This window comes from Neopsephotus bourkii, unplaced genomic scaffold (genome assembly GCF_033783945.1).
Source record: "Neopsephotus bourkii isolate Nb327-2 ecotype Australia unplaced genomic scaffold, CSIRO-AGI_Nbou_v1 NB_962, whole genome shotgun sequence".
NCBI classification, from domain to species: domain Eukaryota; kingdom Metazoa; phylum Chordata; class Aves; order Psittaciformes; family Psittacidae; genus Neopsephotus; species Neopsephotus bourkii.
This window is the reverse complement of record NW_026901456.1, coordinates 10,514,113-10,532,172: the sequence shown is the minus strand read 5'-3', so window position 1 is coordinate 10,532,172 and position 18,060 is coordinate 10,514,113. Positions and strand designations below refer to the sequence as shown.

Sequence of the window (18,060 nt, the reverse complement as noted above, 5' to 3'; positions counted from 1 at the left end):
GGGAAGCATGGTTGTGCAAACAAGGTGGCCAAGATCTTATTCCCCCTGGTGAGAAAAGATGAGGTAAATTTCTTTCTTCCACACATGCTCACCCGGATACAATTTGAGTGCAGAGAACTACCTCTCCCTTGAATTCTAGGCAAAAGCAGTGAAGCAACAAGCTTTACTTTTTCCTCGCTGCAGAGGCAAAGCCGACCTGCTAAAAGAAAAGGTCTTTCCCCTAAAGCTTTCACAAATATTTGAGGGGAAGACACATCACATACCAAGTACCTGAACTGCCCTGAGGACTTCCAAGAGACAGTAACAGAACAGGTTACTCTGTACCGCTCCCTCTGAGGAAAACAATCAAGGTTGCAACAGTACGGTCTGCAGGTGGCTGCAGATTCAAAGATAAAATCATATTGATGCCACTTCTTTCAAAGGTTCTTGTAACTATGAACACTAGAGAAACTTCTTAGTTTGATTTCAGAAACCAAAATTGCAGTTCAATTTTGCAGCAAGCCGGTTTCCATGGGAGCAAAATTCTAATTAATAAACTTCCAACAGTGTGCTGGGAGGCCAGTGACTCTGAAGAAAACTAAACGAGACCTCATTGCAGACCAGCAAGTACAGCGTGAAACAATGTATAATAGTATTACTATGAAAAAGAAATATAAGACAAGGGGGGGGGGGGGGGAAGCCAGGAAGAAGTTTTGGCAGAGATACCGAGGAGCTTTATATTATAAAAGAAATACTAAAATAATGAAAACTGGCAGAGGAACACTTAAAAGGCACTAAGGAATATTGACACTCAAATTGGAAGTAAAATATTGGTACTGAAGAGACTAGCAGAAAATAAAACTCTTCTGTGTTCATTAACCAAGCAACACAGAATGCAGAGTCAGATCCAGTACAATCTTTTCTTCGAGTTATTCTGAAAACACTCAAGGGTGTAGGAAGGAATAAGAGGAACAAAACTTTTTTTTTCAGAATATATAAATATGCATAGAAGTGATACAAAACAGTATATTCATCTCTAAACCCAAACTGTAATCTTTCTGAAACAGCTCTTAAGACTACAGAAAGCAAACTAAGATGAAAATTTAAGGTATTGTATCATAGTAAGAACAATAACAGGAGTGCCACATGCAAATTTTCACAGCCAAAATGAAAGCAAAAAGTACTGAAAGTTTGCTCATTAACTACAGCTGTATCTGAAGATGAGGCAAGGAGGAATACAAGATACTTCTCTTCACAGAAACTCACCAATTTTTTCTCAAGAAAATAAACACCACACAGCTCTATTTCACTGACACAGGCTTTACAAAACAAATTCTTGTAACAGCAATCAGTAATGAAATCCAACCAAAATTTGTCATTTTAAGAGTACAGATGAAAATGTAGAATCAAATAGCAGCTCAAGATGAATTTCATCAAGAAACTAGAGATGGCAGCAAAGTCTCAAGCTATTAGCTGAGAGTAAAAGTTAAATTAAAAGGAAAGTACTGAATAAGTCTTACAGCCTTGTTCAAACAGTAAACATTTCAAGTTGGTTTTCTCTTTTTCCTTTTTTAAACAGTGACAAGATAGAAAAAAAAAAGGAAACCCATTAGAAAGAAAAGGTATAAACCACAGTAAGACTTCACTTTCAAACACAAGGACTTCACAGATCAATCTTCAGCCCATATCAGAAAAAACATTTTTAAGCAGCTTTCAAGGAAAATGAGTATTTAAACCTATCACGTATCAATGTACTCAGAAGTCACCACTGATTTCTGAGTGTTCCAACCATGTATCTGAAACCACATTTCAGGAATGCATTAGTCTCATGCTTTTCTGTGGCTTTGCAACCCTAATGAATACTGAAAAATTTGGTACAGGCTCAGTTGCAGGAAAAGAATTCCTACCTCTTAGTCTTCTGCAACACCTAGTTTTTCTTTAAAAATACATTATTAGTAAAGGAAGCTAAGCTCTATTCTGAAAAATCGCAAATATTCAGGGAAAGAATCTCAAAAGTTTCACAAAGTGATCTCAGATTTCTGCTAAACTGCCTCCTGAGAATACTCTAAAATGCTACACACTTCTGAGGTTGCTATTCAATTCTAAAAGAAAAGGATCCTCGCATATTGAAAAGTTCTGTCTCAACAGCAACAAATAGCTCAGTATCTCACAACTAAGGAAAACACCAAAACCAACAGTTCTGCTATGTATTTTGTCAAGCTACTAACTGTGACATGTTCTCAGAACCAAACTGACAGCCCATGTCCAGTACAGCAGCATCTGCTACTCTCTCATCAGTGTTTGGAATACTCACTCTGAAACTGGGAGGCACATATTCAAGTCCTTCCCTAACACACAGCACCTGAAAAAGCACTCACCAGAACACATGAGAACCAAAGGTATTCTCAGCACTGCTGGCTGTTGTTTTATGGAAATATTTAATATTCATCAGACCATTAAGAAGGGAAAAGCAACATCCACAATGATCATACTCACTAAGCAAACAGAAATCCGATTCCCAGTCCCTGTTGTGAGAATTTTACTTCATACACACAAGGAAACCAACTCTACAGCCAGCAATCTATTTGAAAACATTCCTAACCAGCAGAGCAGACAATTCAGACTTCCGAACACTTTAAACAACTAAAAAACTAAGAATTAAAGAAAGACGATATGTCTGCAAGAGTTCAGAAAGTATCCTGCCTCAATGACAGCTATGAAGTATCCAATACTTGCCAATTGGAAGGACCTGCAGCTAATTAAAAAAAAAAAAAAAAAAGACACACTCAAGATCTAAGATTAGAGATCCTGATATTTTAAGCACCCTGTTTACTTTAAGAATAAAGAAGAGAGAGGAACATGCTTTAAAGATAATTGAACCTTAGGGGCTGGAACATCGGAGAAACCTATCTAACAGGTAACCATTTTTTCATAGAGGGGAAAAAAAAACAACCAACAAACAAACAAACCCAAAATATAAACCATAAATAAAATCTTAAGCTAATAGCTGTAACAGCAAAACAGTTCTGTCTGACCTTCAGTTTGAAAGCCCCTTTTGCTGCTTTCATCTCTCTGGTGCCAAAGCTCTGGAATTAAGACACTTGTAGGAGCACACTAAAGAAGAGATTAGCTCTAGCTTGGGGGTTGTAGAAAGAAAAACAGTGTTTTCTGTAAGCCGAAGTTGGTACTTTTAAATCTAAACGATCTAGATATACTAATACAGAACTTTTCTTTATTAAAAAAAAAAAAAAAAAGGAGAGCAAATATCTTAATTGAAACAAGTTCCTGACTAATGCAATACATTTTAGATTTAGGTTTAGAGCAAAACAAAATCTGAAGGAAAAGGTAGCTCAGGAATATTTTGAATTTCTTCAGTTTTCCTAAATATCTTATCAGTACTTTTGCACACAATCACACCAGAACCAGCAGAAACACACTGAGATTTGGCTTCTATAAAGATTAGAAGCACTCACAAATGTTAAGCATTTTTGTAGTTCAGAGTACATTCAACTGTTAATATTCAAGTCCTGAAGGACCAAACAAAATACATGCACACTTCAAAAGCATCTAACCATGTCATAAGCTAATATGCTTCAAAGACTTAGTTCAAACATTCAAAAAACACAAATCCCACATTCACACTTTGCCTTCCTAATTTTAATTTGACTCTATTGTGTATTCAATTTAAATCCTAAATGAGGTGAGGTCCTGACAAAGTTAGTGCTTAGTTTTAATTATGAGGAATGTCTATGTGTAGAGAAAGAAGGAAGAAGCAAATTAATAACTTGAAAGCAACTGTGATTTTTGTATGTGTGTATCTGTTAATAATTTTTTGTTAATTTAAAACTTTTCCTTAAAACAAAAACAAAACAAAACACAAAAAAATCCCCAACCAAACAAAAAAACTCTTTCCCTTTTCTTACTATTTTTGGATTACTGCAGAAAAGAGCTTGGAGGCTATCCTTCTGTTTAACATGTAAAAAAGCCAAACATGCTTCACAAAAAGCAACAACAAAGTGTTTTATGATATGGCCTTAGTAGTTCATTCTTGTCAAAGGTGAGAAGCGGGAAGCTGTCCTGCATGCTTCTCTCCCTCCATTCGTAAGTTTTCTACCTTGAGCTAGCCCTGACTGCAATGTAGGTCTTGTCAAGCCAGTGAAACCAGCAGAATAACAACCATTCAACAATTACATATTTTTGTAGTGCACCTGGCTTATACAGATCAGATGAATACTAAAGCTGGCATAAAGGAAGGGTGGGTATCACAGGGCATGAAACCACATAATTAGAGCAAGATCTCCCTCTTCTAGCAGCATCAAACTCAATTCAGCTCTCATCATAATTGAACTCATATGCTCACAGTGCCTCACACAGAGGCAAAAAGAAGAGAAAGGCTAATACTACCATGTTTATAGAATCTACAGACCAGCTACAACTAGATATTGCATTCCTCTGGAATCATGGTATTCTTAAAAAGGCTGCAGGATTACGGAGATGCTGGATTTAACCTCAATTCCCTTAACCTCAATTAGATGCTCTCTACTTAGACCAGTGCTGGCCAAACATATGTTTTCTCTAAAGCCATCTGAACCCAACCTATCTCATCCTGCTAGATTCAAGTTCAACCCTAGCAAACCTAAAGTGTTCCACAAAGATCTACTCTGTTCTAGGAAAAGTTACTAGGTCAGATTGATGCAGGAAAGATCCTATTACTAAAATAAATCATTCCCTACATTATTTTTTTTTTTTTTTTTGTAATCTTCTCAGGCTACCCTCATCCCTACTCTCTAGATCACCTTTTCATAACCAGTAAGAGGGGGGTGGAGGGAAGGTTTGGAGAGGGAAGTAGGATTGCCTCATTTGCTTCCTCACTGTCCCTTCCACTTACAGGTGTACAAATGCCTCTAACCAAGTGTAAATCGGTGCTTTCCTACTGTTCAGAACTGTTTCCCTCTGTTCAGTATCCAGAACAACATCTGGAGAAAAAAAAAAAAAAAAAAAAAAAAGTGGTCAGCTGACCACTACATTTGCAGCAACAGCTGCAGCATTTCCCTGGAGCAGGGTGGAAGTAAAGTAATAGGAGACTGTTTTGAATGGCTTCTCCGAGCTAGAACATCAGGAAAGCAGTCAAAGGTTTTATTCATAGACCCTCTCCCCAAAATAAAACTGAGAGAATAAAGAAGATAGAGAAACATGGCTGAAGACCTTGTCAGGACAAGTTAAACTTCTCTTCAGGAGAAATACTAAGAACTTTTCTCTTTTGGTTTGTGGTTTTTGTTTGGTTTTGCTTGTTTGTTGGTATTTTGTGTGCGTTTGGGTTTTTTCCCCTCTTGAAAGGGCAATGAACAAGGGACTACCTTTGTACAGATTGCTTTTATTTTTTTTTCCTCTTTAAAGACAACAGATTTAATACTGGGAAAATCCATAATGACTTCTGAAGGCACAAAAGATAAATGGATACTTTACATACTCATGTAAGAAGACATCTAGAGATAGATTTCATAAAGTTCTGAATATCTTAAAGGCCACTGTACCTGCAAAGCCTCAGCCAAGACATTTTCCCCTACCCCTAGAGCTCTTTGGATCAAAAATTTTGAAACGTGAACTACCTTCCAAACCCTGGTAACAGTGGGTTTAAATGAAGTCACCCAAGAACCATGTGTTTCCTAGAAAAGGAACACTTTAAAATTGTTTCTCATTCTCAAATACAGCAGAACTAACATTTTAATGAGATAAAACTAATTTTTCAGCTGAGCTGAAAGTGCTTCCTAAACAACTGAACTGAAACAAAACATACCTTATACCAGTTTAAATGCCCACTTATACCCAAGCTTCTACTTCTAAAAATTTTGTTCAGAAGCAAGTTCTTTACAACTTTCTTAATTCACATATCCCAGGAAATATACTCAATGTTAAATGCTAGGAGTAACTGCTTATATCCAGCTAGAAAATTAGGATGTTAATAAAAAATGAAATTGGAGTACCTGCAAGCAGTTACATACACCGTTGGGTTGCCAAAGAAGCAGGCGAAAGAACCACGTGAAAATCTATTTAACCAAATGCTATTTATAAACCTATGGTGGAAGGAAAACACAGAACTTAAGGGGCACACAGTGAACTTTGTAAATGTCTAAGAACTACACGTCAACTATAAATGTCTTCATATGGTGAAGACATATTTTAATTACTGATTTCTGAAACAGCAAAGTCAATACAGAAATTGACAAAATATTGACAATACAAGAATACTGACACATCCTGAGACTGGAAGGAAAGTACAGCCCCATTGTACCTTGAATATTGCAATAAAAGTCTGAAGGTACATAGTAACTTTCTGGCTACCCTTGCTCACACTATTTTAACAAACAGATACAAAAGTAAAAGAGCAAGGCACTTGTTAACCAAAGTACAGTCACTTCTGTCATTTGAGAATACATTAGGAAATAGTTCTTGGTCCTTTTAGTCCTGAATTTATGCTGTAACAGATTTCTAGTTGGTTCTCTGAAAAAGACATCTTTGTTTCTCATACAAACTGAAGTGAAAAATTAAACCCTTACTATGATGCAAAGGTCTCTTATGGTCAAGCTCCAAAAATTATTCCAAACTCTATTTAGCTGTTTTCATTTCAGAAAACGATACTGGCTAAGAATGGGGCTTAAACAGTAGTAACATTACTGTAACAGAAACACCAAAGCTTGTAGTGCACTTCTTTTTCTGACAAGGGAGGCATTATTTTCCCCAACAGACATCTCCCAAGAAACACTATAACTCACTCTGAATACAGCAGAAGTTCATTATAAGAAGTTACTAACCTGACACTCTAAAAAACAGTTCAGTTTACAGCTACATTGAAGTGAAGGTTCTCTCTTCCCATGCTTTCAGTGCCTTGCCTAGGTGTCCCCTTACATGCATATCTGACATATGCAAAGAAAGAGAAAAGGGTTTCTTGAGGTTCTTTCTGTGGGTGTGTATATATATATATATATATATATATATATAACTGATTGGTACACTATCTTCAGAGATCAGTCTAACTTTTTAAACGACTAGGGATGACAATCCTGGCCACACATGTAATGTACCCTGCAGACGTGTTTTTACACTGCATATTTAAAAAACAACAACAACAAAAAAATAACTCACTACTGGAAAGGGACAATTCATAGTTATTTTTATCAACTTCGAATTTGGCATAAAACACCTACTTTTAAGGACAACCACTTAGAATTCTGAAGTTACCATTCTTTAGATGATGCTCTACAGGTTTCTGAATAGTGATCTTTGGAAACATCATATTAGGATTAATACCTCTTCATTACTTTTCATTGTAGTGACATCTGTATGAGATTATAAAAAGGCCACTGTATCAGACAGAGAGCTTAGTAGATGAGTTTCTATTGACATAAAACGTGTCTTTTCTTTCCCTAATATTTCTTTATCCTAGAGCATTTTATCTTAAGCACTGTATTTGATTGAAGTGATTATCTGGGATAAAGCCCCCACTCTTGAAGGCAGCAAAGTTTCACACTATTTTAATAAAAAGATCAAGCTCTTGGAAATCTTCAAGACAAGGTAGCATTTATTTATTTTTTTTCTGTCCCACAACTTTCCACAGACAGCTGCTCCAGAATCTCAGTAGTAAATTGGTCTGAAATCTTCTAATTTTCAGTCTCAAACTACTCAGGACCAATCTGCACACATTTGTTCATCTGCTCTTACCTCCAAGGACTTCCTTCTCTTAGGTGTTTAAGCACAAAAACATATCTGTAAAGCACTTGCACGATCTTTCTCACTTTGCATTTTCTTAGATCAAGTTCCTTCAAACCCCCGTCTTAAGTGAGGCTTTACTTCCCAGTCATTACAGCGGTCTTGTTCACACCATATGGATTTATGTAAGAATGCAACTGCTTATCAAAACAGCACTAAAAAAAGCAACAGAAATGGAGAATACTGATTAAAATTTTGTAGTCTGCAACCAGGTATATTATTCAGTGTTCAGCCACAGTTGAACCTTTTAAGTATAAACAAGTGACTATTAAAGTTTCAATCCATAGCAGAATAACTTAGCTAAGGAGATATTCTAGCAACTACATACTTCAAACAATCTAACATTATTTTCCTGAAGAATGCACATTATGACCTTGTGCTTAAATCAAATATTCATTATCATCTGTTACATTTAAACACTGTAATACAGAAACCAGTGTACTAATAAAACATTCTCGTCTATTTCAAACAGTCTTAAAAACCCCTCAAAAGCTAAACTAGACAAATCACTTTCCATGTTCCAGAGAAGTTCTCTTCCCTCTCCCCACTTCCCAAACAGTGACATAACACAGTTGTTTCACATTTTCATTTGGTTTGTCAAAATTATACCCATCAGTTACCTGCATCACTTCACCAGGAGATGCAAAATTTCAACAGTGTATACAGAAAAAATACATTTGATAGTGAACAGTATTCTCACTCCTGTGCAGAGAAAATGAAGGCAACAATGAAAAGAAAGTATCACTGAAACCATCAAAATACTTCTAGATAGTTTTGTTATCACAATACTTCAAATTATAAATATTTTTCCTTGGACAAGGAATCCATGAGCTCTCTCCTTTCTTTCCTAAGCACTCCCAGTCTAAAGCATAAATATAAAGCATGTCCATGTCAAGGTAAGAGCTTAGGATGGAACTGCAACCACCATCCCCTTGCCTAACTTCAACAGGATACAAGCCTTCATACTTCAATGCAAAACAACCCCGTCCCCTGTCCTACCTAAAGACCTTGTATCCTCCTGCACATCTTTTGGAGTGTTCCGGCAGCGCTAGTAGGCTGCTGAAGAGAAACACCTGCAGGCTTCAGGCACTTAAACTCCTCTTTACTAGATGAGCCCAAGCAGAGAGAATTATCCTATCACAGGGGAAGGAGGGATGAAAACAAACTAAAATCCTCAAGCATGCAGTGCAGAGAAGGAATAGACTGATCCCAGATGTATTGCAGAGAACATCCTAAAAGCTACAATAGTAGTAGCACTGATCATCACGTTATACTTTGGTACTAAAAAAAACCCACGCTACTACTATGCACATTGATTGTTCATATATAATTCACCAATGGAAGGCAAAATTACAAAAATTACACTTTAAGTGACAATATGAAGACTAACGATTTCAACTGGGATCAATGCTCTTTTTAACAAGAGTAAACATTTATCAACTTTATCACACACTATTTACAACTAAAAACGTGGAGAATATTTTAAGCAGCCTGAAATCCTTTACAGTACTTCCCTAATGCTAACATAATTGGAGATGAATCTTAAGAGGTACAGAAACTCAAAACCAGATGACATAAAACGAAGTCCTTGCAGAACAAGGAGTGTATCTCATGTTCTTGTCTTCTAGATTCAATACCAACTAAACACAGGCATTCTGTCTTTGGCATAAATAAAACTTTTGCTATGTGTATGTGGAGTTGTATGACCAGTTTTCACCTCAGATGAATACCCAAGATGTTTCAACACTATACCTACTATGTTTCATAAACAAATAAATGCATTTTTCAGTGAAAGTGCTAATAAAAAAATAAAGTAGTACACTTAGAACGATTATCTGTGAACTGCCAATCAAATGCATCATCTAATCAACATAACAAAAGGCTTAAATATTTTGGACTATGTACTTATCCAACCCTATTCTACGATTCTATGATAATGTACAGGAAGAACCTCTTCAAAGTTACCTGGAAGAAAGTCTAGGGGAAAAAATGGCACACCTGTGTTTTCTATCACTACCAGTTTGTGTTTTTCTTCACCACCTGTTATCCCGACATATGTTAACATGTTTTTGAAGGCCAGTGTAAAAGTTCCAATTTACTTCTTGCTTGAAGTGTTTGTGTCAGTCAAGTCGGAAGACAAGACAGTAAACTCAGAACATAACACACCTGGAAAAATAAAGCTGCATGACTAACAATAGGATCATAAATGCCACTTTAAAAGTTCAATAAGAAATTCGTATTGTTATTCCAATTTTTATCTCCATATAGCTTTCAGCGACATAAAGGTATACTGGAAATATACGTAAATTAAGATCTCACTTTTTTTTTTTTTTTTTCGCTAAAGGAGACAAGCTAGAAGTTCTCTTTATTCCTCCTGGCCTTTCTTTTCAATATGAAAAATGCATGCTTGCAGAACTTAAACACATTAAATGTCACACGATAAACAGTTTATCATTGTCACTCCAATCAATTCATTCATATACTATTATATTGTAAGTGTTCCACACTCCAGCACACCAAAAGCTATTATCACTGCATTTACACAAAGTAAGTCTTACCAGTTTATTATATTTTAAAGTGTTTAAAGTTTATCCTAAAGATCAGAATATGCCTCAACAAATTGGACTGCATACTGTCAGCTAAGAAACTATCTCCTTATTTAACTTCTGAATTGCATGGGAACTTTGACTAAATATTCAGTTATTTTACAGGCAAAGATATCTTTCCCACACCCTTTGTGAAAATACCTTTTACTACCTTACATGACAGTGGTAACTACCTATTTAGGAAAGATAAATTACCTGGTTTAATATTTAATGTGTCCGAAACACAAATCAGGGCCAGATGTGCTATTTGCAAGAATTAAATTACTGTATCAATCAATGATAAATCACAAGAATGTGCAGACATTTAGTGGATGTTTCACTGAAAGAGGTTTAGCAAGATGCATACGTAGCAATTGAAAGCAGATTTACAGCATCTTTCCTCAAGTTGCTTCCAGGCAGCCAAGGTGGTACCCAAAATCTGTAAGCTAAATAAAGGTGCTGCATTCCTGGTTCCTTGGAATTCACCTGCACAGTACTGCAACAAAATAGGAATTACTCCTTATACAACTGTTCATGAAACTGTGTATTTATTTTAGCTGCCTCTTTTTTTTTTTTTTTTTTTTTAGAGGACTGACATGACATCTGTGAGGAAAAGCCTGAGCAATCACAACGGAGCTATCAGCCCTTCTCACCATCACTGCTGCTATTTTCAGTGATCCACCCTGTTTTTGCTACAGTATTCTTGGCGGCATTATGCCACCGTGATTCAGTATTTATCTGTTACATCTCGTTACATCACAACACTATCTATACTACCAAAATTTCATGTGGAACTTCTGCAGCTAATACTGAACCCCCAGTTTTTGAACACTTTCTTCAAAATTCTCAGATCACAAAACAAAAAAGCCATTTGAGGTGTCCAAACATCTGGACTCCTGTGAATCATCCATTCTCTAAACGGCTATGCGGTCACACATAATCACTGCACCTTCTTTCTAACAATAATTAGGTATGAATAAAATAGTGTGTGAACTGCAGTGGTTAGCATAAAACCACTCATAAAAGGAGTGTTCCAAAAATTGTCCACAAAACACGCTTAATAACTGAGTTTTGTTTCTGAGCTACAGAAGCTCCTCACCAACAATCAACATTACACTGAAGCAATTGCTTACCAATTATGGCAGCAAACAAGGCCTTTTAAGCTCAATATATTAAAAAGTTGTGTTGAGAGAGGTAGCAATACATTGTGAAATGACAGAATTGAGTGCTGAAACTTCTGCTGACAACAAAGTCACCTGCCAAGACCAAGACTCACATTTTCATATAATCGCCAGGAAAGATTAATCCGAGAATATTTTCAACCCCAGCTTTGAACGTAGGCAGCACTTGATATAAACTGAAAAGCATACTTGTGGAGAGCAGGCGAGAGAATACATGCAGAAAAAATCCTTTGTTTATAATCAAAACACGGTGAACAATTACTCTTATAAAATTAATTGTCAGGAAGAAAAAACTCCAAACACACCGAACGGTGTCACTACTAAGGCTTCCGCAGCAATCTCAGGTTTGGAATCAGAAACACACAGAAAATTACAAAGTCACAATATTGCTACATCTTTCATGTGCATTTTGCAACACAGACACAACTACAGAAAATATGTGAATGACAACAAATAAATAAAAACGGATTTTGAAACTGAGCAGTCACAAAAATGGGCCAGAAATAGAGTTCAGGTTTAATTCGCTATTACCATATGATCTGGGGGACCCTGCATTTTCTTGGTGCGATTACACCGACTGAGTCTTAAACTGTCATTGCCATTCACCCTTATAACAGTGGCAACCCGAAATAGGCAGCTGGGGAACGCCAGCAACTACCTCAACTCTTAGGCTGGATACAAGCCTCGAACATCGGTTTAATAGCAGTTGCATAATAAGACTCAAAAGGCCAAACACTCCTACTGCCTTACACATCTCTATTTCCACACGAATGAGTGTGGAGCGAAAGATCTGGACGAAAACTGAGCACTACCCGAGCTACCACTAGCAAGCTGGTTATTATGCAGCATAGGAGAGGAAAAAACAACACCTGGCGCACCAACAAGCAGACACCCAGTGAATAGGTGGATCTACGGAGAGATATCTTCCCTTTCCCTTCCCCAATAGGCAATCCTTGATGGGTGTGCCAGGAATGGGATATAGGGGGGAGGAGAAGAAAGGGGGTGGGAAGTGGTTGCCGCTTGCTGCAGCCAGCCTGAGCAATGGTTAGGTGGTTAATCATGGTGGCTGAGGAAACACCGGGTCACTTCTCCCCTTTCCGCCTCCCTTGTCATAACGACGGTGGGCAGCGCGGCGGAGGCACCCGCCGTGCCACCGCCACCAGCCGAGGGGGGGACGACCCGGACCCGGCGCCGCTCGCACGGACCCGCCGGCGGCAACTCAGGTGGGTCCCGGGCAGAGAGCATCCCTCAGCCCCCGCGCCCGGCGGGAGGGGCCCGGGGCACCGCCGCCCCCTCCCCCGCTCCGCCCGGCCCTGCCCGCCTCCCGCTCCCCTCGGGACTCACTTGCCGATCACCTCGCAGAGCTCGTACACGTCCTCGAACAGCACGTCGTCGTCGGCCATGGTCCGGGCCGGGGGGATCAGCCCAAGAGGCGGCGGCCCCGGGGAGGGGGAGCGGGGGGGAGGGAAGGAGGAGGGAGAGGGGCGAGGGAGGGGGGAGGGGGGACCGCGGGCACGGTCCCCGCCGCGCGGCGCGCTCCCCCGCCGGTCAGCGCCAACCGCCACCACCACGGTAAATCCCAGCCGCTACGGCAAGCTCCAGCCGACCGCCCCGGGGGGCTCCCGCGGCCGCGCCGGGACTCCCCGCTCCTCCTCCCGCGGCCCGCAGCCGCCGCCGCCGCTCCCCGCGCGTGTCACACACTCCGCGACCCCACCTTCCTCCGCCCCCCACCCCCCTCCCTCCCTCCCTCCCCTTCTCAGCCGGCTACTCCCCAGCGGCAGCGGGCGGGCGGGCAGCTCCGGCTTAGCGGGGCGGTGCCAGCTCCATGGAAGGGATCGGCGCGGTGGGGAGCGGGCAGCGCCGTCTCGCTCTCTCGCCGAGCGGGCGGGGGGTGGGGGGGGGGCTCGTCGAGAGAGAGGATAATGGTGGGAGGGGGAGAGGCGGGGAGCTGCAGGCGCGGCCGTTGATTACGCTCCCATGCTGGAGGAGGAGGAGGAGAAGAAGCAGCCGCCGCGATAGGCGCTGGCTTTACTGGAGGGCGGGAGCGCGCGCGCGCTCCCCGCCACCGTCACGCAAAGCCGTCACGGCGCGCGCGCGCACGCACGCCCAACACGCGGGGGGCTGCGTTTGCTTCCGCTCCCTTCCACCTCCCCTCGCCCCGCCAGAACCGCGCGCGAGGCCACGCCCACTACCCGTTTTGGAGGGGTGGGGGGGTGTCGGTCCGGTGTGCGCAGGCGTGGACGCGGGTGACGTCATGTGCGGGGAGTGGGGTTCGGCGGCGCGGTGGCGGGCGCTGGTGTTGCTGTGCGTGAGGGTGCGGCCGGGCCGGGGGAAGCGGCAGCGGTTAGGGCCGGGCTCAGGTACCGACCGTCCTTATCTTTTCCTCCGCCGTCCGGTCGCTAAGCGCTAGTGGCTTCGCGCTGGGCTGGTGGCGTTGCCGAAGGAAGGACCGGCGGCTGCTGAGGCCGCGGGGGAGCGCGGCTCTAGGGCTGTAGGCGCGTTGGCAGCTACGGGGAGGGAGGCAGAAGGCCTGGTGCGCCCTGACAGGGTGGCGATGGCTGCCGCTTGGGCGAGGGGAGCAGCTTTTCAGCCGCACGCAAGCGTGGTTTCTAGTGATGGGCGTCCCTTCTCGTTTCCACCGTAGTAATAAAGAACCTTTGTGCAGAACTGGGCTTGGAGAGCTCTAAGGGCGGTTGGAAGTGGCTTTTTTTCGGGGGGTGGGGTTTCGCCTAAGAGGATATAAGCATTTTCTGGAGCACAATTTGAGCATTCGTTGTTATTAGGAAAACTGTTATCTTCACATTATTGCTAAAAACAGGGAATGAAAAGAACCTTTCAGAAGTGCTTTCAGTGCTCTTCCAGTTGGTCTGTCATTTCTCTTAGTACCTACATGTAAGACGCGTGGTATGTGTCAGAATGCTAAGTACTTCACCTGATCTGTTGTGTTACATGATTTTTAACATGTTGCAAAGAAAGCTGTCTGTGAAAGTTGCAAGTTGCAACTATGTGCTTTCCCAAGTTTTGAATTGTGTCTGTAAAAGAAGGCAAAGCTCTTTTATAGTAATTAGTTGGGAACTGTTGCAGTTTACGAAGTGTTTATTTTTTGCCAAAGTACTTTAGCACACATGCAACTTCTTAAGTCATTAACAAAGCTAAATTATACAGTTTTTCCCCACACAGAGGAAAAAAAGCCTGTCACAGCAGAATTATCTGATGAAATGGTTTAAAGGTTAGATTTAAAATGCAGAGCTGACCACACTTCACCAAGAACACCTTGTTCCTCTCTCCACATAAATTCAAAAGAAAAAAAAAATGAAGAAAAGCAGTAAAAATTGCTCCATTTCTCTATTGCACAATGTTAAGATACAAGGTGAGAGACATTCCCATGAGGCTGCGCTCTATGTCATAAAAACCTTTTAAAAAGATTTAAACACTATCTGCTCTTTGGAAAAGACAATATATTTAGATTGTTCCCCAAATTTCATGCGCAAACATGGGTAGACATTTGGCCTCACATAGACCTCACACCAGTGTGTTTTAGAATATGGGTGAGTATTCGCTTATGTTTTCGGCTGAAATTGTCATCTACTATGAATTCCTGGTGTCCTCAACGTAAGAAGGACATGGAACTGTTGGAGCAAGTCCAGAGGAGGGCCATGAGGATAATCTTGGGGCTGGAGCACCTCCTGTACAAAGATAGGCTGAGAAAGTGGGGTTTGTTCAGCCTGGAGAAGAGATGGCTGCATGGAGACTGAATAGCTGAAGGGGGCCTTCACGGGTGCCGGAGAGGGACTCTTCATTAGGAACTGCAGTGGTAGGACAAGGGGTAACGGGTTAAAACTTATACAGAGGAGATACAAGTTGGATATAAGGAAAAAATTCTTTACTGTGAGAATGGTGAGGCACTGGAACAGTTTGCCCAAAGTAGCTGTGGCTGTCCCATCCCTGGCAGTGTTCAAGGCCAGGTTGGACAGCATCTTGGGCAACCTGGTCTAGTGTGTGGTGTCAGTGCCCATGCCAGGGGTTGGAACTAGATGATCCTAAGGTCCTTTCCAATCCTAATCATTCTACAATTCTACAATCTGACTATATGTGGAGCTGTCAAGTTAACAAGAAATAATTATGGAAAGATGCTGAGAAAGAATGCTCATAGCAGATTCCTTCCTAAGCTGAGGCAAATGCTTCTGCCATCCAGGAATGCCAGTTGACAGATGTTTTGCCTTCCTCTGGGTGCTAAGTGCTGAGGGTCACACTAGGCCACAACACCTGTGTGTGACAGATTAAACTGGAAACAAGGAATACCAAGCATAACACAAGGGGGGCTTTGAGCCAGTGTTGTAATAGAGCAAACCCTTTAAGACTTTTGGAGGGTGGTTGGGTCCATTTGGGGGTGGCACAGCACATGGGATGGTTTTCTGCTAAGGGATGGGGTTTCACAACGCAGGGTTGGAGAGTTGTGATGGAAAGGTAGTTTCTTGGAAGACGGTGAACAAAAAATGGACTTTCATGAAGTGAGGTGCTTCATTTCATTCACTGGCATCTAGCTTCACTGAAGGGCCCTACTGCCTTTCAGACTTCCTTTCCCTTCCCTTTTTTACCCTTTCTGGAGCAAAGAAGACCTGCTTGTTAAAGGAGCTGTAGCCCTTGTTGCTTAGGCTAACAAGAAGCAAAGCAAATCTGTCAAAGCCTACAAACTGTGTCAGTTGTCCACGTTCAGTACAGGGGAAGAGTAAAAATGTGTTTTACCTACCATTGGAGTTGCAGGAGAAGAACTTGTCTGAACTGAGATTTGTGTGCAGATCACTGAACCAGCAAAAACAGCAAGGATACCACTGCATCAGCAATTACGAGAACAAATGAGAAGTTATGCTGTAACTCACGTTCAGATTGAATGGGCTTGACAAAATACGAGCATTAGTTTGCCTGCAGTCAATACCCAGTAATATGACCATCCAAGCAATGCATACACAGACATGTCTGTGATTGTGAACACATGCCTGCAACATAAGAAGGATGTGAACCTGTTGAAGCAAGTCCAGGAGGGCCATGAAGATGATCAGAGGGTGGGGGCACCTCTCCTGTGAAGACAGGCTGAGAGAGTTCGGCTTCTTCAGACTGGAGAAGAGAAGGCTCTGGAGAGACCTTCAGGGAGGCTTCCAGTGCCTAAAGAGTGCCTACAACAAATCTGGGGAAGGACTTTTTAAAAGGGCATGTAGTTATAGACAGGGTGGGGGTAGTTTTGAGCTGACAGGAGGGTAGACTTAGATTAGATGTAAGGAAGAAATTCTTCACTGAGGGTGGTAAGGCACTGGACCAGTTTGCCTAAAGAAGCTGTGGCTGCCCCGTCCCTGGCAGTGTTCAAGGCCAGGTTGGATGGGGCTTTGAGCAACCTGGTCTAGTGGAAGGTGTCCCTGCCCACAGCAGGGGGACTAGAACTGGATGATCTTTAAGGTCCCTTCCAACTCAAAACCATTGTGATCACCATTCTGTGATGAATTTCAGCTACAAGTTCGAAAGTGGTCATTCCCCTTTCCCAAGCAGGCATTCTTGTTTTTCACCCACGTATCCAATACATCTTGCAGATTCTTGCTTTAGTATAAAAGTTTTAAGTTCAAGTTCTGAAATACGTGTATCTAACATCTTACTAAAAAGTACGTAACAATAATGTTTGTCACAGAAGCAGAAGAAACTTCACACTTGAGACCTGGAATGATTTACTGGCAAAGATAATGGTCTGAAAACAGTGCAGGGCATCACTTGTTTCAGGGCTGGAAGAGGGACTTGTTCCTAGGTGAACAGCAAGAAAAAGGCACTGATTATTGCCTTCCCTAAACCTTTGCCCACTACCTGTCAGATTCTGAACTGCTAGGTGAAGGTGTGGTAAACCACTATTGTTTCATTAGAAAGTTTATTTTGAAGTCCTAAGAAAAAACCGAGTGTGGGCTTGGGCACTAGAAGACTTATTTCTTAAATTTCATGGGGTTCTCAGGTTTTGTTTGGCTGTGTCCTGTGCAGGGTGTGCACATACAGTCTGCACACTGTTAGTGAGTGTCCGCTTAAACCACAACAGTGAGCCATAGGGAAGGTAAGTTTCTTCAAAGTTTGCTTATGGAATTATAATTAACAGTTAGTTACATCCAAACAGCCCTTATAGTGTTCCCATTTAAAAGTATGATGTAAAAGGTATGTGACAATGAACAAGAAATTTCCATGGTTTGATAGTTAAACCTTCCTACCAAAAAAGGTAGGAAGCACCAAATTCTGTGCCTTAGGTTCCAGGTACAAGTCATGCCACACTGTAATTAAGGAGGCTGGTTTCCCAAGACTGCATGTCTTAACAGATGAATGATGTTTGTCTAGGAAGATAAATCTCCATTTTTCTCCTTAGTGGAGGTGACTTTTTTAAGTTCCTCCATGGTGTCAGTTCTCCATTGTTCAATGAGAAGTGGACTTTCACTGCCACCATTCCTCATTGAGGACATTATCAGGTCTCTTCTTTGCAGCCCCCTATCTTCAAAGGAAAGTTGGAGCTTATCTCTGAAATCTGT

At 41.4% G+C, this 18,060-nt stretch overlaps 1 protein-coding gene and 1 long non-coding RNA gene across 12 annotated transcripts in view; both read right to left on the bottom strand.

Moving 5' to 3' along the window:
* CASK (calcium/calmodulin dependent serine protein kinase) overlaps nt 1-13,611 on the bottom strand; it is a 197,748-nt gene extending 184,137 nt beyond the window's left edge. For 5 of the 11 annotated variants that reach the window (XM_061359325.1, XM_061359327.1, XM_061359331.1 and 2 more), the window contains exon 1: nt 12,857-13,610. In XM_061359325.1, the coding sequence (XP_061215309.1) occupies nt 12,857-12,915 (59 nt within the window). In that variant the 5' untranslated portion in view covers nt 12,916-13,610. Of the gene's footprint in view, nt 1-10,547; nt 10,818-12,856 lie in introns of all 11 variants that reach the window. The other 6 variants (XM_061359324.1, XM_061359329.1, XM_061359326.1 and 3 more) reach the window with 3 other exon arrangements.
* LOC133215365 (uncharacterized) lies at nt 3,912-6,939 on the bottom strand. The gene is made up of 3 exons (XR_009726398.1): nt 6,792-6,939; nt 5,964-6,053; nt 3,912-4,955 (listed from the first exon to the last, which is right to left on the bottom strand). It is a non-coding gene; the product is annotated as an uncharacterized LOC133215365 (long non-coding RNA).
* Nucleotides 13,612-18,060: the final 4,449 nt, after the last annotated feature.